Genomic DNA, 25,437 nt, shown 5'->3' with positions numbered 1-25,437 from the left:
ATATCACTTTATGAGTTTTTTTAACATTAATATGCGTTCCCCCAGCCTGTCTAAGGTCCCCCATTGGCTAGAAATGGTGATAGGTGTAAACCGAGCCCTGGGTATCCTGCTCTGCCTTTGAGAAAATGAAAGCTCAGATGAGCCGTTTTGGAATCGGCTTGTTGTGAGATCATAAGGAGCAAGGTTACCTCCCCTTTCTCTGCTTTGCCCGCCCAGAGAATTTGGCCCACCCATGAGAAAGAGAGAGACATCATGGCTTTCAAACGAGAAAAGTGGCACCTTGCCCCCCCTCTCCTCCTCAATAGCTTCAGACACAGAAATGGCACATTCTAAGGAAAGCTCATTGTGGGACTGGCTCTAGTGGCTGTAGTTCTGCACCAAAGCTGAATTTCGGGAAATAAACTTCAGATACAGTATTAGGGGATCACTAAGGTTTATATAAAAGCATCCAAAGAGCACCATGTCATGGGACCTTTTAAGACTTTTGAAAATTTGGAAAAACTTTCAAAAATTAACAATACTTCGGAGGCCCCCCTGCATTAACTCTGAGGACCCCCTAGGGGTCCCGGACCCCCTGTTGAAAATCTGTTCTAAAGTAATACACCTGAACTTAAAATGTAAGTAAAGTAAGAACTTTCTATATTAAAACAGTTTTGTGCCATAACTGCATCCATATAAACCTAATATAAAGGCTTTTTAACTTTTTGCATGAAGAGTGCCTTGGACCTTTCTTTTCTTAGCACAGGTTAGTATGTTGTGAAGCTCAGTTGAAGTCCTACGGATTGGACATGTGAATGCCCTCAATATAATCAAGCCGAAATGAGGCAGTACTTCATCTTGGCTAGTCTTCCAGGAAAACGTGAGTCAACAGTATCAAGATGAGAGAAAACCACAGTGAAGGTAGCTGTTTTCTTCTTATCCACAGAGGCTTGGGAGACTTTTATGAGTTAGGCGTGTAGGTGTTGCAGGTTGTTACTTGCAAGAGAACTTTCTCTCCTTTAGACAGCTCATTGTTTACCAAGTAGATAAGGATTTCCCCTAATTATGTTTTTATGTTTAGCGCTATGCAAACACATTCCACTTGTGTTTGTCTCCAGTTAGGAATATTGACTTATATTGTATAATATAAAGTAAATGAATCACTGACTCTCTTCCTTGTTTGGGCTTTTTTATTTGCTTCAGAAGTCATAAAAACTGAATCCTTGAACGCCCTAGACTGGGATTAGAGTTGCAACATCTCTGCTGATCAGACCGAGTCGAAGACTTCTATAAGAAGAAAGCTTCAGCGAGTAAAGCAGCTGTTGGAAACATAGTAAATAAAGTGCTCTCTTCTTTCTTACACTTTGCAGTTGTTGCACTTCAGACAGAATGAAGACGAGAGAGGTGAAGATTATAAACCAGGGTCTGGAGGATGAGATGGTAAATATCACTTCCCATTTTAATGCTGCTTCTAGAATTGTCTTTTCTATTGAACAATGCACCATCGAATGCTAACTTTTTGTGTTGTAGAAGAACCGTTTGGTGTGTGAGTTTCCGTTTGTTCGCTGGATACAAGCCTAATGACATGTTTGGAGGGAAATGAACAGTGTCAATCAGAAACGATGAGATGAGATTTGTAAGAAGAAGAAGTAAATTGTTTTTTTTTAAACAAAACTCAAGTGATCTGGAGTGATAGTTGAAAAGTATAGGTCTTTTTTCACAGAAGACATTTTGACATGTCACAGTAGGAACATCACAGATGTAAATATTAAAATGAATGATGGCTGAATTCATATTTAGCTGCTTTCACCTTACTAGGACACTTGGAACAGAACTCAAACAGATTGTTAATGTTTAATGTAATTAGTAACTAGGGGTCGACCGATGCTGGTTTTTCCGGTTATTAGTTGTTAATGAAACCGATAACCGATATGCATTTACGGCACAGTAAAACTGAAAATATTTTAGTCAAAATTAACATTTTTGGATTTTACAAATTCCAACACTAAAGTTTGTTTTAATGTTTTAAGCAATCATTTAATAAAACTGAAACTTTAAACATAATAAAAGTCAAAAAAGGAATAAAATAAAAACTAAAATAGCTTCCTGAAGTATTAACAGGCTTGTTTGTTTGCAGGTGTTGCAGATCTGTAGCGGAGCCAAAGTAGCGCATTTTTTTTGAATGAATTAACTTTATTGGTCACCTGTAAAAGAAAACACTGATCTGCAGACAGGCCGATGATTCGTCGATCCCTTTTTGTAACACCTGTGCTTTTCCTACTATGACCAGTCAAAAGGTGTGTTAACGTTGGTGTGTGTGCATACAGGAGGTGTGGGGTTACCAGCCCTGCCTGTGGAAGATGATCCTGGTGGGTGTGGGTGCTGTGTGCTCGGGGGGTCTCCTGCTGCTGCTGCTCTACTGGCTGCCTGAGTGGGGCGTTAAGGTCACCTGCACATGCACCTCGCTGAGGGACGCGCACACACTGCTGCTCAGGACCACGGTAGGAAAAGACTCATACAACTCTTTCTCTGTACGTTCTTTTTTTATTCATACTGTACAAAGAAAACAATGAATGCCTAACATACTATAGAAGACTTTAAAAAGACTAAGGCTACATTTACACCGCTACGTTGTGGTTTTTAAGCGGAGTTTTGAACCAAAAGCAATCTCTCTGCACAGCAAGTATATTTTAGCTCCAGTAGAAGAAGTAATCTCTTCTGGTATACTGGGCATAAACAGGAGGCAGCATTTATAGGTTAGTAGCTTAGGCCCTGTTTACATGAGAACGCTCGCGAGTGAAAATGTAAAAAATATTTTATCAGAAGTGCCTTTTGTTTAGACGGCGACGGTGTTTTTGGGGCTTAAAAACGCAAAAAAGTGAAACCACCCTCCATAGTGGAAATCTTAAAAACGCTCCACTGTCGCGCAGAAATCTGCAAAAAGTCTGCAGCCTCTATTGTTGTGGTGGCTGGCGACCCACCTCATATTTCGTTCCATAAATCAAAATATAGAGTGATTACTCGCCCATGGCCGCTCCGCCGTTGGGTATCCACAGCCTGCCTATACTTGGTCCGGATGGCTTTCAGCTTTGATGAGATCTGACTTCTACAGATAGCGTCCCTCCAGGTACAGAATACTGCTGAAGAAATTCGGTCCATATGTCTATATGGCAGGACTTCCAGTCCACGCCCTGTTGTGCCACAAATTGTCAGCTTTTGTTGTTCGCCTCGCCATGTTTTGGTTTGGTGCTACTAGGGAGAGAAGTAGAAGGAAGGTTCTACGCAGGCAAATGGATTACCACCTAGCAGCCTGGTGTGCATACTACATCGAATTTCACACACTTTTGCGTCACCACGCAGATTTCCCCCCTTTGCGTTTTCTCTTCAGATCGTTTCAGTCTAAACATAGCCTAAGTCTCAGAGACCGATGAGACACAATCAGGTGGTGAAACGTCCGTGTCGGTGTTGCCAAAGGTGTCCGTTTGCGGCCGTTGAGACTGCATCACAACCCCGCAGATTTCAAACCAAAACGGGTCCGAAGTGTTTTCAAATTTCTCCAGTTTAGGGGATCTGAAATGCCAGAGCTGTGTGAAAGCGAGGTGTAAACGTTGAAAAAGATATTCGTTTTTAAACCGCAATGTAAATGTAGCCTAAAGTCTCACACCATTTCACATTTAAAGACAATCTGTCATAATTTGAGTTTTTTTGTCACAGACTAAAGAATTTTACTACCAAGACTTCAACCTTACCATAATATCAAACATGTAAGTTTTATCACCTTACACCAGACCATTGAGACGGCGGGAGCGCGCCCCAATTCTAGCAAGACTCTCGAGATTTCATTCAGATATCGGAAGTTTGTCTGCGCCAACGGAAAGTAAATTCAGCATTTGTGAATGAGGCCATTGTTGTGTTCCCCTGCTAAAACAAAGAAAACAAACAAAATTAGACTTACTATAACTTTATGTGTGTGTGTGTGAGAATCTATTTCTTCTTTCACAGAATTGTGAGTTCACTCTTGTGCTGCTGCTCACACATCATCCTGACACGCGCTACATTCTTTGGCACACATACTGGATTACACTGCAAATGATGAATTCAGTGTCGACTCAACAGCCAAGGACAAAAATGCAATTCTTTATATTGTTAAACAGGATGAGTTCAGGCAGTGGTTTCGAGCCAAAGTACATGTGATGTCGGCTCCAGGGAAGAAGCCCTTAGACAGCCTGGACCTGCAGTCCGCGGCTCAGCTGCCCAATGGAGACGGAGACCACGGCATCAGTGCTGTGCACCAGGAGCATCATGGGAAATGTGCCCATAGACAGCCTGTTCAGGTGCGTCGGTGGGAAACAGTTTCTGCTTTTTTCATCATCTGAAGCTGATTCAAGATTCATGTTCTATCGTAAATCACTGATCTGAGTACTTGATTGGTTTTAAAGCTATAGTGCGCCACTATTTTATATTAATGAACTAATGAATTTGCATTCAAGCCATTGCCAAATGAGTTGATACAAAGCTAATTAAGCCTATCAGCTCCACAAAACTCTCTCTCTGTATTTCTCAGTATGGCTATGTTTACTAAATGGTGTAGTCCGACGACTTTCGCGCGCGGCAGCTTCGAGTGAAGCGTTTTACGTCAACGCTGAAAAAGGACAATAGCAGCGTTCAGCTTCGGAGACGGAGAGCACTGCTACAACAGGAGAAGGCGTGGCTGAAAACCCAAACAAACGCCCACGACATCTTTCAGTCAGCGATTGTACTGCTAAGAAAAGACCTACACGTTCAGCAGGAGGACTAAAATCCCAAAAAGAAAGTGACCGACGGACAGACCGCATTTGTATTGTATAGAAATTACAATCTAATTACCTCTTCTCAAGGGTCCATCATGTTTTTTTTTTAATCCTCCGTGTCCTCCTTGATTTGACGGGATAAACGCTACTAGCAACTGCATGGAGGAGGGGTGGGGGTGGTGTGCGATCAAGGAAGGCTTGTATCATGTGGATGCTCCAACAGTGTTGTTGTCATTACTTAGAATTCCTCAGGGTGACAGAAACTACGCACTATAGCTTTAAATATATGCATTTAAGTTTTAGAGTCCAGCCCACTGATTGGCTGGTCTCTGTCCGTAAAGTTGTTACGCTGTCAATATGTGACCACCTTTTCCCCCTTTTAGATCCACTACTTCACCCACCACAGCACTAAATACTACTGGAATGATTTGATGCAGAACTTTGAATTGCATAAGTAAGAGTCCCACTGAAACACAATGTTATTGTACAGTATTTGGATGATGAGATGCTGACATTTATGCAGTTAATGAACTCCATTTTGTTATTGAATAGTTGATACAGTATGTATATCTTTTGCTCTGCACACATTTCTTTTTGGCACTTACATGTGGCTCTTTGTAGTTTGGCTTATTTGAGGCTTGTGTGCTTCTACGTGATTCTTGCTGTTCTGAGTTTGTACCTTCATGGTTGAATGCACTTATTGGAAGTCGCTTTGGATAAAAGCGTCAGCTAAAAGAAATGAAATGTAATGCACAGTAGAAATGGATGTGTGTGACTTTTCTAGAGGCTTGGAAGATGTGAAGGTGAGCTGTGCAAGCATCCACTCCTCCCACAGCTCCGGGCTTTCTAAAACCCTGCAGGACTACAGGTACACACATGCACACATATTTCATGTTTTCTCGTTTACTAATTCTAGTAAACTAAGTCTAAGCATCAGAATATGCACTTCCCCACAGGCATGTGATCAAATGCCCTCTTTTTCTTAATCAGGAGGTTGTTTTTCGGGGAGAATGAGATTGCTGTAAGAGTGCCGTCTATATTCAAGCTCCTCATAAAGGAAGTGAGTTTAGAGTTCTTTGCGTAATATCACGTCTGGCACTTCTTTTAGCATACTGTTATCAGAAATGCTAATCTCTCTCTTCCTCCATCAGGTGTTGAATCCTTTTTACATCTTCCAGCTCTTCAGTGTTGTTCTGTGGAGTGCTGAGGACTATTACTATTATGCTACCGCCATAGTTTTAATGTCTGTGATTTCAATAGCTACCTCACTGTATACCATTAAAAAGGTGAGTCACACAGTAATAGCAGTTTCGGGAGGAATGCCCTTAATAATCCTACTCCATTATAATCTTTCCTGAGAAGTCTGTGCTCATCATCTTATCCATATGTGTGAAAGTTCTGCGTTTCAGGAAGTATGTACTTTGTGATACAGTGTTCCTTTTATTCCAGCAATATGTGATGCTGCATGACATGGTGGCAACACACAGCGTGGTCCGTCTCTCAGTGTGCAGAGGAAATAAAGGTATGTTTTACGTTCTGGCTATTAAGCTGCATTCACATTGCCTGGGTTGGCCGCCAGACGGTGCGGCAAAAACGCAGGTTTTCAAAATCATTTTAGTTACGGCATTCTGACAGCACATGGTTTCCTTCCCGACTCTCCCAGTCTGTCTTTAACTTTAAACTGGATATAGTTGTCGGTATAGTTGTGTATAAATCCTATTATTTTTCTGTAATACATTAACCCCATTATTGATCTCTCATAGCACCCAGCAGAGAGAGAGAGTGTATGATCTCATTTCCCTAATGTTGTTCCTAGATATTGAACAGGCCATGTCAACAGATCTCGTGCCCGGTGATGTCATCATTATTCCAGCGAATGGGATGATCATGCCCTGCGACGCTGTGCTCATCTGTGGGACCTGCATCATAAACGAGAGCATGCTGACAGGTTGTATTTCCTTGTACTTACCGGTCTGATTTCCTAAAAAGAATCTTAACCCGATGTGTACTTGGTAGCTTTTCCTGGAGCTTTTCACCTCGAGGTCTTCATTAGCAGATAGGATTTTCTCAGTTTTCATGAAGTTTTCCAGTCGAACGTCCTGGGAAAACCTTATAAATGGACTTTGAGTTAAGATTTTATTTAGTCAAACTAAACTCCAAAGTTCATCTTAACTGTCTTGTTATTATTTTTCAGACCCACAAGAGAGAACTGGCCCTCATTTTGTTATTGTCTTGTACTCATCATGACAAAAGTGATTTACCACTATTCTTAAAGAAATATATGCTGCCCAGCTTGTACTATTGACTCATGTTACTGGTGTAGCTGCTGTCGAGTCAAGTTTAATTACATATCCAATTTAATACGACAGGCGGAATCAATGTGCTTTAAAATAAAAGAAAGCAAGAAAAAGTACACATAACATATAAGATAAGGAGGTATTACATGTATGGAAACATATAAGATACGATAAAAAGAAGACAAAGTAGTATTAAAAAGGAGTCATAATGATAAAAATACTGATTCTATGTTTGAAAAAATATACCTGTTAACCACATACTTTAAACCTAACTAAAGTCTGTTTTTAAAAGCAGTACTTCCACTGCCGCTACTAATAACAATCATGAATATCTGTCACAAATAGTAATAATCCAACACAGTTAACTATGCTGTTATATCGACATGTATTGTGGGCTATCTTTGTGCTATCCAAATGTAAGCCATCCACGTAGAACATGCTGGTAATATGAATAGAGCATTTGTTCTCTCGCACACAATTAAACCAAAACTGTGAAATTCATTAAAGTGAACAAAAAAAAGCATTTATTACATTTCATGGCTTCTTTCTCCGTTTGCCCAACATTGCGGCTTTGGTTCTGTTTTGAGGTGCGTTTTCCTTTATTTGATGTTAATTCTCCGTCCCATCTTCAGGAGAGAGCGTGCCAGTTACCAAGACAAGTCTGCCTAGTTCAGGTGAGGAGGCGGCCGTGAGCTACAATATAGAGGAGCACAAGAGACACACCCTGTTCTGCGGTACCCGTGTTATCCAGACCCGCTTCTACGCCGGAGAACTGGTGAAGGCCGTTGTGGTCAGAACAGGTGAGACAGAGGAGAAGAACAGAGTGGGAATAACAGCTGGTGGCCTTGGTGATGAAGTGTACAGACTGAAGCGTACAGACTTATCATCCTCAGGGGTTGCACATATTCAGCCTCTGCTGTGATTACAATGTTACAAAGGCTAACCTAACCTGGGTAACACAAAGGAACACAGCTACTAAAGGTTAACCTAGCTCGTAACGTTACTCCCCCTGTCTCGTTTTCCCTTCGTGTTTGCATTCAACGTGAGAATGAGACAAACTCGCCTGGATGAGTGTATGTCTTTCCTCCTTCCAGAGGGGTTGTGCTTTGTGCTGTGTTAAACTGACTCACCCAGAATCTGCATGGTTTTGCGTCTGAAGATTGCTGCTTGCCTCGGTGACCACGGTTCCGTTGGCGTGCTCCGTTGGCGTCTTTGCCAGGGCCAAGAATGAAAGAAAGTGTGTGGTTTTGCAGCAGTCGATGTGCCGCTTCCACGATCGTCTCCAGCCGGAAACAATCTCTTGAATGAATCTCCTCCCACACAGCTGCAATAGACTGAGTTATCAGCATCACACAAACCGGTAAGTGCTGACACGCGACATAAGGGACGTCCCCTTATGTTACATGTCGGCACTTACCCTATCAGCTAACTACTCAGATCAGATCAGAATCATTTATTTGTCATAGTCCCTTCAAATTAAAAAACTGTTCTCCTCCAGCCACTTGCAGTGCAGGAAAAGTCAGCAATCACACTTTGTTGCTAGGAGAGGCCGACGCAAACCTACGTCGAGCCGCCATACGGAAAATCACGTACTCCAAAGACACAAAACTGATATCATAACAACAAGAAGATGAAAAAAATCCAACGTCATTACTTCTGTGTTCCCGCAGGCTTCAGTACAGAGAAAGGCCAACTGGTGCGCTCCATCCTCTACCCTAAACCCACAGACTTCAAGCTGTACCGCGATGCTTACCTGTTCCTGTTGTGTCTGGTGGGGGTGGCGGGGATCGGCTTCCTCTACACCATCGTCCTCAGTATCATGAACAAGGTAACCTTTCCTCTGGGACATGAAAGGCAAAGCTCAGATTTGAATGTTTCATTTATGTACTAGAGTTTCTCCAGGATTGATTGATTGATTGATTGATCAAATCATCTCAAACAATCAACATACTGTAAAAGAAGAAGGAAAAAAACTGATAAAAATACAAAGATAAAACACAAACATAGATAAATAAATCAATCCAACTCCGTCAAAGAACAAAAAAAGGATAAGTTTGGTGGCTGGGTTGGATTGGTGGTAGAGCTGGCGCACATTGTACCAAGAGGTTTATGCCTCGACGCAGAGGTCCAGGGTTCGAATCCGACCTGTGACACAAAAATGTCTTCCCCCTTTCTCACGTAGCTGTCCTGTCAAAAATTAAAGGCGGAAAAGCCCAAAAAATGATCTAAAAAAAGGATAAGTTTGGAGCAGGCAGAATTTCCGGGGTTGTTCAGGTCTCGCCAGAAATTCCGCTGGATGTCCCTCATTTAGGCCAGACGTCCCTCATTTTCCACTTCCTTTGTGTTGGCATTCTAAACTCCGGAGGATTTCTGAGTACTATGGTTAACTGCTCCTCAGATCTCTGCAGGGTAAATCCAGACAGCTAGCTAGACTATCTGTCCAATCAGAGTTTTCTGTTGCATGACTTAAAACAACTTTTGAACGTACACATGTTCCACCAAAACAAGTTCCCTCCCGGACTATTTGGCAGCGGCACCATTGCTCCGTAGATTGATGATTGTGATTGGTTTAAAGAAATGCCAATAAACCAAAGCAGGTTTTTCTCCCATCCCGGAATGCTGTGTGGACTAGCCAGACCCTTCCTCCGCTGTGGAGGAAGGTCTGGCAAAGCGAGACTAGTCCTGCCCCTACTTTACAAAATCATAATATTACAGAAGGAACTAAAAGACATGTATGTACTGCATCCAAAAACGCAGGTCATACAACAATACACTGTGACTACATTCCAATACTCATATTCAGTTCAATTCTTTTAAAAAGGGACAGTGTACATGAATTAACATTCTTTAGGAAAAAAACATGTAAATGCAACCGAGTTAGCTTAAAAGCTACTCGGCATCGGCAGTCCTGTCGCGTTAATAGGCATCCTAAGGTGAAAACAACATAAAAATACAAATATATGTACATCAAATAAAAGCACATTACATTGTAGTTTACAAAACATAAAAGTATACACATACACAGATAAGTAATATATACAATTAAAAAAGAGAAAGTGTGCAATATAAAAATGAAAAGTTATGACGTTCTGGCTGAATGTGGTTTTGTCGGTGGTGATCTCTTTCTTTCTGTATTAGTCAAGTATTGTTGCCTTTAATCTATTTTTAAACTGTATAATATTATGGCTTTGTTTGATTTCATTGTTTAGTCCTTTTCATAAGCTCATCCCACAAACTGAAATACACATGCTTTTTAGACTAGTTTTTACAAAAGTTTTAACATAAATGTACTTTTTGGCTTCTATCATCCTATAGAAATCCTTCTTTGTCATTCATGGTTGGTTCCTCCTTGATCTCTTCCAGGTTCCAGCTAAAACTATCATCACTGAATCTCTGGACATCATCACCATCACCGTGCCCCCGGCCTTACCGGCAGCCATGACAGCAGGCATCGTGTACGCGCAGCGCCGTCTGAAGCGCGTCGGCATCTTCTGCATCAGTCCTCAGAGGATCAACATGTGCGGTCAACTCAACCTGGTTTGCTTTGACAAGGTAGTCTGAACCGCCGATATTAGTTCTTGCACTGTGATTTTGAAGATCATTTTTTGGGCTTTTTCGCCTTTATTTGACAGGACAGCCAGGTGAGAAAGGGGAGGTAGAGAGGGGGAAGACATGCAGGAAATCGTCACAGGTCGGATTCGAACCCTGGACCTCTGCGTCGAGGCATAAACCTCTAAGCATATGTGCGCCTGCTCCACCCACTGAGCCAACTCGGCCACGTGATTTTGTTTTCTTGTTAGGAATTCAGGAAATGCAGTTTACATAGTGGGATTTCAGGGTCTGTGTTCATCAACGATCATTTCTAGGAACCATGCTTAACTTAGACTGAATAAAGTCCTGACTCAGAATGCATGAAAATTAGCTTTGAAGCATCCAAACCCACTTCCAGTTCAAGTGCAAGTACAAGGAGAATGACTTCATTGTTTTTTTTTACGACAGTTAAAACCACAGAAGAAAATGAATCATGATATCTGGAGGCGTTGCTGTAGTTGAACAATGATGCCATTTAGCCGCAGCACCAAGCATCATGCTTTTAAAATATGTGAATGGTATGGTATTGATTTACTTTCAAAGCATACTAATCTATAATTGGACCAATAATACCATACAAGGTTATTGTGACTTAGAAATATCTTAAAAACAGCGCTGCGTAATCATACTCAACCGCCCAAGACGATTGTGATTGGTTTAAAGGAATGCCAATAAACCGGAGCACGTTTTTCTCCCATCCCAGAATGCTGTGTGGACTAGCCAGACCCTCCTCCGCAGTGCTGTAGAGGAGGGTCTGGCAATGCCAGACTACTGAGACGTGCGTGTGTGCGTGCGTGTGTTAGAGGATTGGATACCCGACCCGAGCCTGAAGGGACCTGACGGTATACGCTGGACAGATATTTAGAAATGATGTTCGGGATTGGGTCGGGCTCGGTCACATCAGCGCAATAAGGCATTAAACATTTTAAATTTAAAACAGCTTGTTATGTAGGTAGCCAATGGGCCTGTTTCACTTGATGCAAAGATTTGTCTTTGTGATTAAAATAAATTAAAAATATTACCCTAACATCCATCTTCCTGTGTGCGGAAATTTGTTTATGTATCTGTGAGGAAACGTGCATTTTAGGCTACATGTACATGTGTCATTAGTATGAGAAAATGTTTGATTTTAACTGTGTTGGACTCGGGTCGGGCTCGGTGTGTGTGTGTGTGTGTGTGTGTGTGTGTGTGTGTGTGTGTGTGTGTGTGTGTGTGTGTGTGTGTGTGTGTGTGCGCGTGCGTGTGTTGAATGATTTTACTGTTGTGATTTTAAAAATAGGACTACTTTGGGGACTAGAATTGATTTCCTGCCCTGCGGCGTGATTAATGTGGCCTGGGTTGGTGCATTAAATTCTGTTTTCTATATTTTGTTCTCCTTCAGACTGGTACTCTGACTGAAGATGGTTTGGACCTGTGGGGTGTTCAGACAGCTGAAGATGGCAGGTAAGAGAAGCTCTTTGTTGTGCCTTTTTTTTCCCAAACACATCAGTTTCCTGATGAGAATCAACAGTCCAGAGGGATGTGACTGTAGCATAGCAAATATGGTTGTAGTACTCTTTAATTGATGAAAATAAATCAAGCTGGTTTTATTTTTCTCTCTTCAGTATTCTGACACATTATTTGCACGTCAAAGTAGTTGTGACAATATAATCAGCTGTCAGAAAAACAAAAAGCTGCTTGCCGTCGTTGCGCTATCGCCATGGTGTGAAGCCCGCCTCAACGTTTGTGATTGGTGCCTCGATTTGGAAAAATTGGAAATTGGCTTGAATAGAGATGTTCCGATACCAGTATCGGTATCGGCTCCGATACTGCCTAAAACGCTGGTATCGGGAAGTACTGGAGTTTATGCACCGATCCGATACCACGTAATAAAGCCTTAAAGAAAATCTACATTAAAGAAGTTTATTTATGTTCTTTTTCCGTTATAACTGACTGTCAAACTGGAGAATAAAAGAAAGTTCTGGGGCATTCATTGTTTGTGTTTGTTTATGTTTCACAAAGAGTTTAACCTGAGCCAGACCGACAACAAAGATAGAAATCATATCACATCCATACAGGGATAGTAGTATACAGCTGTTAAAACATAATGAAATATATGACACTCTGGTATCGGATCGGTACTCGGTATCGGACGATACGCAAGTTCAGGTATTGGAATCGGTATCGGGAAGCAAAAAAGTGGTATCGGGCCATCTCTAGGCTTGAATGGGCTTTTGGCCAGACGGACTTGTAGAGCAAATCTCAAATTTGCCGGAAGTTCGTCAGGGTTTTCCAAGGCTAGTTTAGTCAGGCCATTGTGGGAAATTAAAAAAAAAATCACTGAGCAGAACTGATTTATGGCAATGTTGGATTTCTAAATAATTTTTGCGTGAATGTGATGATTTTGTTTAGGTATTTAACTTGCTAGATTTGCCAACAATGGATACACCTGTCTGGCTATTTTATAGAAATACAATGAGAGTAGAACGGACATCGAGTTAGTTACTTTGAAGAGAAAATGGCGATTGTTGTTAGTTGTTATGATGACAACACACATCTGTGGCGCTGTAACAGTTCTTTGCGAGTGTTACACATAAAAATGACAGGCGCTCTGACCATCCTGTTGTATAAAATGGGAATGGCTGTTCTAGTCTCATTCTAATTCCTATGGGTTATTTTATCTATAAACAGTTTCTCAGTTGATTTTTCAGAAAGTGTACATAAATTTGGCGCCCAGATAGCTCAGTTGGTAGAGCGGGCGGCCATGTGTAGAGGCTTACACCTCGACGCAGCGGACCCGGGTTCAATTCCAGCCTGCGGACCTTTGCTGCATGTCATTCCCCCTCTCTCTCCCCTTTCACTTCTTCAGCTGTCCTATAATTAAAGGCCTAAAATGGCCAAAAAAATAATCTTAAAAAAAAAAAAAAAAAAAAAGAAAGTGTACATAAGTTTACACACCTGAGGGATCTGAAAGAAGGAGATGTTCCTACTTTGGCCTACAGTAAACCTACCGTCCTAAAGCACTGGAGAAAGAAACATTCACAGAGGCCTGAACCAAAATCCAAGGACTTTGTTTACTTAAATCAGTATGAGAACATTATGCTTTTCTGTGGAGGAAAAAGGATAGGGCATATATGACCATATATTTAATTCAGCATCAGCCACTTAACACAGTATTATCCTCTTCTCCATCCTCTCTATTCCAGCTTTTCTCCCCCGGAGGATGATGCAGCTAAAGGAAGTCTGGTTAACAGTGCATTTGTGGCCTGCATGGCTACCTGCCACTCACTGACCAAGATAGAGGGCGAGCTCTCCGGAGACCCTTTAGACCTCAAGATGTTCAACGCTACAGGCTGGGTAAGCAAAGCTCTTCCATGTTTACACCCAACCTACTTAGTCACTGGCACCACAACTAACTCGGATAGCGGTCCGTACATGAATCATGCAGCACCATCGCTTGGCAGAGCAAGATCGCCTTGGCTAAAATGGTTAAAGTCTGGTACCATGGATACTCCAGAAGCTGGGACTAAGGTTAGACTTGGTAGTAGTCTACGTGCTGGATGTCCGGCTCAGCCCTTCACCTTCCTCTCTCTGTGTGTTGCCGTTCTCAAACTCCATTCGCTTCAGCAAAGTACATGCTGAAATTGTCTGAAAGTTTTAAAGAAAATTTGGATCGTGCAACCAGGCAAAGCTGCTTGGTTCTTTCGGGGAATGATTGTAAAGATTTACAAAGACTATGGTTACTGCATTTATTCTCTAACTGGGACGTTTTGGGACAGATTGGTGGGATTGCTGTGAATGAAATAGACACTGTGATACACTGGTAAGAGGACATGAGGTTTAACCATGTATCCAGCTAATTTAAATAGTTCACCTTACTGTATTTAACACTCATTTAATATTGTATGTGGCAATTGCTTTTGCAGGGGTGCAAATGTTCCATCAAAACAAGTTCCTTCCCTAGACTATTTTGCAGAGCCACCATCTCTGCGTCCGGAGCTTAACGCCGCCCAAGACGATTGTGATTGGTTTAAAGAAATGCCTATTTTTCCTCCTATGCCAGAATGTATATATGGTGTAGCCATACCTTACTCCACAGCGCTGTTGAGATAGGTCTGATAATGCCAGACTAGACTTAGTGTAATGGAGCTCAACACGTTATTAACATATTATATGATATCCTTTTGGTTTAGATCCTAGAGGAGCCCACAGAGGAAGAGACTGCACTCCACAATCCCATAATGCCCACAGTTGTGCGACCTCCAAAGCACTCCATCCCTGAATCCAGTCAGAAAAATCCACTAACGCAGAACATGGTACAGTAATAATCCACATCGTTGTTTTACGATCAGTATGTTTGTTTATGGCTGTAAAGAAATATATTTGTAAGGTAGCGCCTGATCTCAGAATTATGATATCATCAAATCCTTCTTTGTTCCCCCAGGAGCTCTCTGAATTATCAGTAAGTTGTCAAAGCAAATACACATATTCACTTTCCTGCAGAGTCATGTTTGTGTGTTGCTGGTCATGTTATCTTAGCATAAAGACTGGATATGGGAGGAAACAGCTAGCCTGGCTCTGTCCAAAGGTTACAAAATCTGCCTACCAGCACCTCTAAAGTTCACTAGTACGCCGTTCCCAAAAAAAAACACTAACATAACGTTATATCTTGTTTGTTTAAACTGTACAAAACCCCAAGTGTAAAAAATTTCACGTTGTGGTTTTATGGGGCTAATACGCTGGACTATTTCTAGTGACTTCCTGTTGTCTTTGCTGGCAGCCTCACAGTGATGACAAGACTACAGGTGCTGGTTGGCAGATTTAGTTATTATTTCTGATGACGCCGGTCACTTGCTCTTTTCAATATCCTTTTTCTTTTTCTGGGCAAAGAAGAAGACTCATGATCCTGAAATGAATTGAATTTGAATACGAGTGGTCCTCCATGTTTCCTTCTTCAAACTTGGTGGGGCCAGGAAGCAACGATATGTGACAGAGAAAACGCGAAAGGCGGAGCAGTATGTTCTGTATGTCCCTTACCGGCTAACGTATTTCAAGATGGCGCATGAATATGGATACCCCAGTTCATGCAAATGTAAATGTAACAATTCAAGCCAAAAGGAATACTTGGAATTGATGGTGGTGGAAAATATTCATAAAAAAAGACAAGTTTGTGAACGGGCAACACAGATTTTGATAATGAACAACTAAACACATTACACACTGGATCTTTAAAGTCCAGTTCAGACGAATTTGCGACGAGACGAGTTGCAACTACTTGCAACGCCCCAGTCTGCAACGTTATGAAAGCTGCCGGTTCACACCAGTGAGACAGTGTATCATCTCCATAGCAACGACTCTGTACTTCCATTCTGACTTTCAACTTTCCAAGCTTTTTGTAGCTGGATATATAATTTTTACCAGTTGACAGTTTGTAACAGAAATAAAATAGATTATTGATCATTTTATTTCTATAGTTTGTAGCTGACTTTACAAGCTGACTTCGCTATTGGCTGTTGAAACATGTGACGTCTCTTATGCTCTAAAACCAGCCACTGTTGATTTGACCAGTTCAGCTCTTTCCTGTGACGTTCTAAAATCGGTTCGTCTCGCTGCAAATCTTTGGTCTGTACTGGGCTTAAGGAGTAAATCTCATCCGAGTCAGCGAGCCAATAAGCACGCAGCATGCTTCTACCAAGATCTAATGATGGTTGGGATTGGCTGTAATGTTACACGTCATAGAGACACACGGCTCACATAGTAGGAGCTGAAAAATAAAAGATTTGTGCCGTAATGTTGTAATTTCTTTTTGTTAAAATGGACTTTATAAAATTGGTATTGAAACAAAGTATTGTTTAGGAACCGGTATCAAAGTTGCGGTATTGGTGTTGGTACCGGTCCGGGATCAAAATGTTTTTTGAACAATACCCGGCCATAGTTATTATTCTACAGAGCCAGGTTGTTTCATCTTGTTTCCAGCCTTTATGCTAAGCTAAGCTAGCCATCTCCAGGCCATTGCGTCATATTTACCGTACAGACATGAGAGAACAATCTTCTTATCAGCTTTGGCTCTTCCATTTACACTGAACGTGAAATGAAGAGGTGATTTTAAATTTGTTTTTCTTTTGCTCCTCAGTCCTTTGAGATTGGTATTGTGCGTCAGTTCCCCTTCTCCTCCACGCTGCAGAGGATGAGTGTAGTGGTCAGGAGGCTCGGGGAGAAACACATGAACGCTTTCTTGAAGGGAGCTCCGGAGGTGGTGGCCAGCCTCTGCAAACAGCACACAGGTCTGACGCTTCTCCTATATGTTTAAGGTTTGCATGGAGATCTCATTTCCTTATGTGGCATCTCTATGAAGATACACTAAGTAATCAACGGTAAATGAACAATATTTCGAATTACGGCCTTTATATCTATATATATATATATATATATATATATATATATATATATATATATATATATATATACACAAAACAATGCAGTGGTGGAAGAAGTATTTAGATCTATTACTTAAGTAAAAGTACTAAAACCACACTGTAAAAGTGCTCGGTTGCAAGTAAAAGGTCTGCATTGAAAATTTTACTTAAGTTAAAGTATGTAAGTAACATTAGGAAAATGTACTTAAGGTATTAAAAGTAAAAGTACTCAATGCAGAAAAATCCTCACATTTTAGAAACTGGAAACGGTCCAAACAGTTGTGTGTTTAATGGTCTAATCATTTCAGCTGGACTCGGAGGCCGTTATATTGTTGGCTAGTTTGATTTATAATAAAACATATTTAATAAACGACTTGTCTTTTGTGGGCAACAATCTTAATTTAATATTTCTCTCTGAAATGTAGCGGAGTAGAAGTAGAAAGTGGCATGAAAAGAAAAGACTCAAGCAAAGTACAAGTACCTCAACATTTGTACTTAAGTACAGTACTCGAGTAAATGTACTTAGTGACATTCCACCACTGTAACAATCTAACAAATACTCCACTCATCTGTGTTCAGTTCCACAGAGCTTCTCAGAGACTCTGGAGAGCTACACCAGGCAGGGCTTCAGGGTTATTGCCCTGGCACATCGGCAGCTGGAGGCCAAACTCTCCTGGCACAAAGTCCAGAGCCTCAGCAGGTACCACAGATAATGCTCAGTAGCAGTACACGGAGCTGAAAACACCCTAAAACGCTGTAACTACAAATCCCCTTTTCCTGACTGTAGCTTGTGCTCCCCATTTCAATATCACGAGGGCTTAGCTCACTCTTTACAAGCAACACACTGCTTACGGTTTGTGGACGTTTACCATCATTCTTATAGTTAAATAAATAAATATAAAGTATAAGATAAATACATTTTAAAATATAAATATTTTTAAATATGAAATATAAATTGCTGCTGGGACACAAGTCAGGGCCTGACCAACCCTGGCTGGGTCGCATGGGAGAGGGTGTCTGATGTTGCGAGACCCGAAACACCTGTTGCGGCTGTAAGCGGTCCAACAAAGTGCTGCCGCGAGGGACTAAACACTGAGAGATGCATAAACACACTGGGACGCGCTCGAGATTGTATTGCAATGATTTATTCCTCCACTCGTAAAATACAACGAGCTCTGCAGTTACCAAATGTAAAAAGTTAATTTGTTAGTCGAAATAAGTGCGTTGGTGTGGCGGTCAGCAGAAAGTGTTCGCTCCCAGGCTCACCGCCTCTCTGTCAAAGCCAAAAAAAAAAACAGGTGAACAGGTGAAGCAAACAAATATGTTATCACTTCTGCTCAAACCGCAATGAAAACACCTACCACCTACAATACGTGATTTATGTGCACAATATAATAATCAATAAATAACATAAATGAGACCATAAACAACATACAATACGTGGCTCCTACAACACCTGATGACCCCATGTCACATCACTGGGTGAGGATGCATCCCTGTGCATCCAAGGGATGTTTCTTGCATAATGATAAATGTAGGAAATTAATAACCATATGAGGTCATTTTCGATTTGGATTTTTACATGTCTTCTTAAATTCACCTTTTAAGATGTAGCCTGACAAGCCAGACCCACATCAAGATGTTGGGTCTGGGAACTCACCATTGACAGGGCTCAATCCGAGGTGCGGGATAAACGGTTGTCTTTCAAATTCCCTCTGTATGCAGTAGAATAGCGCTCCAACCAGGCAGAGCAACCAAGAAGGTAGCGAAGCTAGTTGATAGATTAAACTTTTGTCGTATCCGGTCGGCAACACTCCGAACACATCTTCCTTTTTAAGAATGACTTCAGTGCCGTTCTTTGTTCTTTTTCTCAAAAAAAAGTTTAATTCCAAGTCTTCCAGAAGACCGCTGTTCCCAGCAGCAGCAGCCATAAGCCCCGCCCACCAACTCTATACACGATGTGATTGGCCTGACTAGAGTTTGGTTTTTCCAGCTCGCAAGTCAACGGAGAGTGCCTAGACCCCCCTGGCTACAAATTAAATTTGTCTCGATTTTCTAGGCTACTTTTAAGTGTATTTGCATATAACCTGATACCATGTGTTTCATATCAAAATGTTTAGAACAAACTCAGATTTCTCTTTAACAATAAATGTGTCCTAGAGCAATGAATAAAGAGATAATTCGGTCCTAAAGCTGAAAAGTTGAAGTTTGCTTTTTTTTTTATTCTTTAAATATCGTGTGAAAACATACCTTTACTCATGCGGACGAATGGTTTTGTTACTTGAATTGAGAACGCAAAAGCAGAGACTATATATATATAGAGGCAATATGTAAACCCCATTTCTGCACTGTATTAGTTCTGAAATATTAACAGAGACATTGAAAACAGATTTCCATACATTCAGCGACAGAAGGAAAGAACTAAAGTAGAAGTGGAATGGAATGTTAGCAGAAAGGAAGGATGTCACATTTTTTTATTTATTTCATCTGATGACTTGAAACATAAATTGTGTACGGTATTACGATTACGGACAAATAAATGCTGTTTGTAATGGTACAATGTATGACTTCTTGCTTTTAGGGACCTGATAGAAACCAACATGGAGTTCCTTGGTTTGATCATCATGCAGAACAAAATAAAAGAGGAAACTGCCGGGGTTTTACGCGAATTACGTCAAGCTAACATCCGCACTTTGATGGTCACGGGTAAAAAAATGTTTAATGACTTTATTCCACTTCTTTTGAACGTTGTGTCATCATTGCATTGACGCCTGATATGAAAGAATTCAATCACAATGCAATCGTCAACTTTTTCTTTTCTCTCTCTTTTATCCTCGGTTAGGTGACAACATGTTGACGGCGATATCAGTGGCTCGAGAATGTGGGATGGTCCGCGCGCATGAGACGGTCATTATTGCGGACGCTGTGCCTCCTAAAGATTTCCACCTCGCGAGTATCACGTGGCATTACACTGAAACCCCCGCTCCCACCACCAGGGACAATCAGGTGAGACAGAAATCCTCAGAGCCACTGAGAAACGAATAAACCGATATATGTAAACACAAAAAAACTATAGAGAATATTTGTATTGTCTATCAGGGGTAGTAATCGGGCCTTAAAAGTTAGGCCCGACAAGGCCCGAGCCTGACAGAATTCGACCCGAGCCCGACAAGTACATTTTGAGCGACAGATTTTTAAAAGCCCGAACTCGTTTACAGCCCGACATTATTCAAATGTATGCACGCACTCAGCTCTTTGCCTTTTGTCAAGAATGAGTCATTTATAAACATTTTGACATCATTTATTCATGACTAACGTAGGCTATAGGCCACTTGGAAGTTGGAACAAAGAAATAAAATAAGTCCTCCAGAGGCCAGCCTCCGTTTCACCTCCTCAGCATCCATGCTCGCTCTAATCGAAACACATCACCTGACCGCTCATTTACAATGGTAGAAATTAAGACCGAACCTTCAGCTCTAGTCTGGATCAACGGAAGTACATTTTCAGGATAATTGTCGGAAGGTGAGGGACATCCGGGGCGTGAGCCACATGCCGGATGTCCCTCCCCTTCCGCTCTCTGTTTGTTTGCTGTTCTCAAACTCAGTTTGTCTTGGGAAACGACAACAAACTGAGCTAGCAAGCTACCCACGGAAAATGTCAAGTTTGGATCGTGTAACAAGGCAGGTCTTCTTGGTTCTTTCGGGGAATGATTGTAAAGATTTAGAAAGATTATGTTTACGGAATTTATTCTCTAACTGGGACGTTTTGGGACCGATTGGTGGGATTGCTGTAGACAAAGTACACACGGTGATACACTGGTATGAGCAAATAAGGTTTAACTATGTATCAGCTAATTTAAATAGCTCAGGTTACTGTGTTGTGTCAACAGTTAACTATTCTGCAGAGCCACCGTCGCTGCATCCGGAGCTTAGCGCCGCCCAAGACCATTGTGATTGGTTAAAAGAAATGCTAACAACCCAGAGCATTTTTTTTCTCCTATCCCAGAATGCATCTGTGGTGTGGCCAGACCTTACTCCACAGCGCTGTGGAGATAGCTTTGGCAATGCGAGACTAATATCAGGGGTAAAGACTTTTTTTGTCAGCCTGAAAAAGTCAACAACAGCGTTTGGTAGTTTTAAGGCGTTCCAGTGATATTGGCTCATCCTCTCTCCTTCAGACTGTGGAGATAAACCTGCAGGACGCAGTATATGACAGAGAGAAAGTTCCTCAGCAGGAACAAAGCTATCACTTTGCTGTGACTGGAAGAGCCTTCGCTGTCATCACTGAGCACTTCCCACAACTCGTCCAAAAGGTACAGGCCTCATCTTGAGACAGACAAACATCTACATGTTCACATTGGTATAAGGTTTTAATCAGCTTTAGAGCCAATTTACACATAAATTGGTGTATGTAGTTTAGGTCTCTGTCTTACTACACTGACGTCGTTTGGATGTTGCTGTAATGTGTTCATTTGTTTCACACACATAAACATAAATGACATTGAAGAAATATAAAATGGTGGTAGAAATCTATAATGGCTTATATAAAAACCACACTCCAGGGACATAGCAAATGTAGACATACAAAATCCAGTACATTTTAAGCATGAGTGTTCAAAAGTTTCATTAAAGAAAATGTAACAAAAAAGAGAAACATATGCAGAGGGATCATTATTTCCAAATCAAATGTTTTAGACAGCAGGGCACTTCTAAGTCTATTTTTATATGTAGAAAATGACACAGAGCAGTCCATTAAATGCACATTTTCATTCCAGAAAATAACGGCACTAAATTTAATAGAAGATTGAGCACGGGATTTTTTTTTTTTTTTTTTTTACATAGAAGATAAGGATTTTTAGCCTGTCTGCTGTAGTTGGGTAATTATGGAAATCATTCTGTTTCTGTCCACACGGTGGTGCTGCAGCTGGTGCTGAGAGCCACTGTGTTTGCCCGCATGGCTCCAGACCAGAAGACTCAGCTGGTGGAAGTCCTGCAGAGCATCGAGTGAGTCTCTCATCACTTTGTTTGGCTTCAGTTTAAATCTGTCGGAGATCATATGATGATAAAGATTCATGGCCGTCAGCAAACTTACTACTTTGACCCGCTGTTTTTCCTTCCAGTTACACTGTTGGGATGTGTGGGGATGGTGCGAATGACTGTGGAGTAAGTATGGATTATTTCTATTTAATATGCCCAAATCGTAACATAACAATACACGGCTTTGTCCCATCTCACACCAGACTGATGCCTCATTTGTTAAACCGGCTTACATGCCAGTGTCTGATTGGCTCTCAGGAACTCAAACAAAATAAAATACAGGTAACACAGTGGCGGCAGCAGTGCTCAAATCCTTTACTAAAAAATATCCATGATCACATTTGAAAAATAGTCAGCTTTCCAACAATTAAGCAACATTTTGTGTGAGTCTTGACATTTTTCATACATACAATTTACAGTTGTACATGGAATGTTTAAGCCAAGTCCATATACTGCTGGGTACTTAAAATGCTAACAAAACATATATTTGTTTTATTTATGACTGTATTACACACGATGTGTTGCATTAAAACCTTATTTTTTCAAAGTTTCTAGTATCCAAAGTGTAAAATATTTCCACCTGAACTGTAGAAGAGAAAAACAATCCAATGACTCAAATAAAGGTGTAGCACATTACAACTTTCACCTCTTCTTTTTTTCAATCATTTTATTTTATATTTTAATTTTTAACAGGTTACACACCCGGTGTTACATAAAAGAAATTAATAAATTAAATATAATAAGCAAAAAGGTGGGGGACAACAACACAAACATAAATCATCGTCTTCCATTTTACTAGAATAGAATATACTTTAATTGTCATTGTGCAGTAGAATCATACAACGAAATTTGCTTGTGCAGCTTCTAAAACAATACTCACTTTCATATACACACTCACACAATAGATAAAATAAGAAAAATATAAAAACATTATCAAGGCATCCATTACATAGAATCCCTATCTAGAAAGTGCAACTGTGCTGACTGGGGGGAGTGGGGGCGCATGATTGTTCATTTCAACTACAATAACATCGAGATGTTACATTTGGATCCCCAAGTTACAAAACCTTTTAATATGACATCAGCATAGCATCCTCTCCAAGAAAATCTATAACAGGGCTCCATACAGAAGAAAGAAAACATGAATGTCTCCGTGGAGAACACTTGTGAGCCTTTTCATAGGGAGACGTTATCTAGCCAATTTGAAACTGATGGTTTGACATTGTCTAGCCAACGCTGTAGGATTGATAAGCGTGCACAATACCATAAAAGTTGATTCTTTTATGTTTTCAGTTCAGGTGAGGCAGCGTGTAGGTGTAAAATACACTGTAGGGGATTAGGCTCAATAGGACAACGTATTATGGATGATACTTCCCAAGGGGTTTTGGGCGGGCGCTGTGAGAGAAAGAGCGAGCAAGAGAATGTTGTGAAACAGTATTAGCTCATATAGATTCAGAAACAAACATGAGACAATTTTATTACTATTTTATTATTATTAAAAATTTTATCAACCCAGCTGGTACTGTTGTATTTCTGAGACGGAAAACATTCTACAGTTGCTTCAGTTGAAATTCTTCCCGTGGAAGACAAGCTGAAAGTTCTGTGTCACATCAAATGCCATCTCGTCTTATTGATATTTGAATGCAAAGTTATTTATACAGTGTGTGTGTGTGTGTGTGTGTGTGTGTGTGTGTGTGTGTGTGTGTGTGTGTGTGTGTGTGTGTGTGTGTGTGTGTGTGTGTGTGTGTGTGTGTGTCAGGCTTTAAAGCGAGCTCACAGTGGGATCTCTCTGTCTGAGCTGGAGGCCTCTGTTGCTTCACCCTTCACCTCCTCCACCCCCAACATCTCCTGTGTCCCCAACCTCATCAGGTAGCCCCTCCCTCCACTGTGTACAATTCTTTATGCTAATACTGCAGTAATAACTCAACTGTGCAATACTCCGGACATGAATACTGTATTTATTTATACTGCATTTCTCAGCACTATCATTATTTACATTATTATTTACAGTGTTGAATATATTCAACATTTAATATTACTCTATTTTACATATATATGCTAAACATTTTAGTAAAATGCACATATTTTTCATTTTTATATATATACTTCTTACTTCTTACGTATTTGGTTTACATATTTCATTTTCTATTTTATTTCCTTTTTCTATTTCTTTTTTTAAACTTTATTTCTATATTTCTACTCGACAATGGAGCATATGTAATGAACCAAATTCCCCCCTGAGGGTTAAATAAAGTAGTTGGATTGATTAATTGATTGATTGATGGAATATCATCCAGAATTTAGAGAATTTGACATTTGACAAACATACCATAAGGTACTCACTGTTACAGAATTGTTTAACAAACTTCTCCTCATCAGTTCTGTCTGTAACCACCAGGGGTGTAATGATACACACACACGCGCGCGCACACGTGCGCACGCACACGCACACACACACGCTCGCACACACACACACACACGGTTCACAGTTCAACTCAAAAAACACTTGATACTTTTTTATTGTTGTGGAATAAAATGTACATTCTCAATTTTTTTATTTCTTTGCGCTTTCTAACTCTTTATTCTAACTGATTATTGTGAATGTTCTTGCCTTGCTAAGGGAGGGCCGAGCTGCCCTCGTTACATCATTCTGCGTGTTCAAGTTCATGGCTCTGTACAGCATCATCCAGTACCTCAGCGTCACCCTGCTGTACTCGGTAAACAAACTGCTCTCTCGCACTGCGTACACTTTCAAATGCAGTCGGTGAGAAATACCATTGTATTATTTGATTTACCTTAAATAAAATGAGTAAGATTTTTAAGAAGGAAAAAATTATATATTTTTCCTCTTTGGGAATTGAATATTTCTTTCTTTATTTATTTGTTTATATCACATTAAAAAAAGGAGAAGAAGTATACAATGACATAATAAAAATTAAAAAAAACGGAGGGCTTGTAAAAGTAACCCACCTGTGGCCGGTTAACTCAGTTGATAGAGCAGGCAAACATATGTAGAGGTTTGTTCCTCGACACAGAAGGTCGAGGGTTCGAGTCAGACCTGTGACGGTTTCCTGCATGTCCCCCCTCTCTCTCCTCTTTTATATCTCAGATTTCCTATCCATTAAAGGCGGAAAGGCCCAAAAAAAATAAAAAAAAAAGGGAACCCACCTAACCTTGAAATTAAAGACAGCGGTACATGCTTAACACAAATTTACAAATGTGCATAAATATGTTTTAAACAATTAAAACATTTGTACGTTTGTTTTTTTGTGTCGTGATATACAGTAGATCTTACATTTCATTCATAATGTTTCCTAAAGAGGTTTTTAAACGTCTCACATTGTTTTTG

General features: G+C 40.6%; 1 protein-coding gene across 3 annotated transcripts in view; it reads left to right on the top strand.

Annotated features, from left to right (window-relative positions):
- The window catches only part of LOC114565594 (probable cation-transporting ATPase 13A3), a 41,205-nt gene that overhangs the window by 4,306 nt on the left and 11,462 nt on the right, over positions 1 to 25,437 (top strand). For 2 of the 3 annotated variants that reach the window (XM_028593752.1, XM_028593750.1), the window contains exons 2-26: positions 1,350 to 1,419; positions 2,307 to 2,480; positions 4,134 to 4,313; positions 5,153 to 5,223; positions 5,554 to 5,637; positions 5,760 to 5,829; positions 5,921 to 6,055; positions 6,219 to 6,291; positions 6,586 to 6,717; positions 7,699 to 7,866; positions 8,737 to 8,894; positions 10,430 to 10,618; positions 12,039 to 12,100; positions 13,843 to 13,993; positions 14,830 to 14,952; positions 15,081 to 15,098; positions 16,770 to 16,920; positions 17,632 to 17,752; positions 19,634 to 19,758; positions 19,895 to 20,058; positions 21,230 to 21,364; positions 21,976 to 22,055; positions 22,172 to 22,214; positions 23,848 to 23,957; positions 24,709 to 24,805. In XM_028593752.1, coding sequence (XP_028449553.1) covers positions 1,369 to 1,419; positions 2,307 to 2,480; positions 4,134 to 4,313; positions 5,153 to 5,223; positions 5,554 to 5,637; positions 5,760 to 5,829; positions 5,921 to 6,055; positions 6,219 to 6,291; positions 6,586 to 6,717; positions 7,699 to 7,866; positions 8,737 to 8,894; positions 10,430 to 10,618; positions 12,039 to 12,100; positions 13,843 to 13,993; positions 14,830 to 14,952; positions 15,081 to 15,098; positions 16,770 to 16,920; positions 17,632 to 17,752; positions 19,634 to 19,758; positions 19,895 to 20,058; positions 21,230 to 21,364; positions 21,976 to 22,055; positions 22,172 to 22,214; positions 23,848 to 23,957; positions 24,709 to 24,805 — 2,865 coding nt within the window. In that variant the 5' untranslated portion in view covers positions 1,350 to 1,368. The remainder of the gene's footprint in view (positions 1 to 1,349; positions 1,420 to 2,306; positions 2,481 to 4,133; positions 4,314 to 5,152; positions 5,224 to 5,553; positions 5,638 to 5,759; positions 5,830 to 5,920; positions 6,056 to 6,218; positions 6,292 to 6,585; positions 6,718 to 7,698; positions 7,867 to 8,736; positions 8,895 to 10,429; positions 10,619 to 12,038; positions 12,101 to 13,842; positions 13,994 to 14,829; positions 14,953 to 15,080; positions 15,099 to 16,769; positions 16,921 to 17,631; positions 17,753 to 19,633; positions 19,759 to 19,894; positions 20,059 to 21,229; positions 21,365 to 21,975; positions 22,056 to 22,171; positions 22,215 to 23,847; positions 23,958 to 24,708; positions 24,806 to 25,437) is intronic. The other variant, XM_028593751.1, reaches the window with a different exon arrangement.

The sequence above is a fragment of the Perca flavescens genome, chromosome 12, assembly GCF_004354835.1.
Source record: "Perca flavescens isolate YP-PL-M2 chromosome 12, PFLA_1.0, whole genome shotgun sequence".
Classification (NCBI taxonomy): Eukaryota; Metazoa; Chordata; class Actinopteri; order Perciformes; family Percidae; genus Perca; species Perca flavescens.
This window is presented reverse-complemented; position numbering and strand designations above follow the sequence as displayed.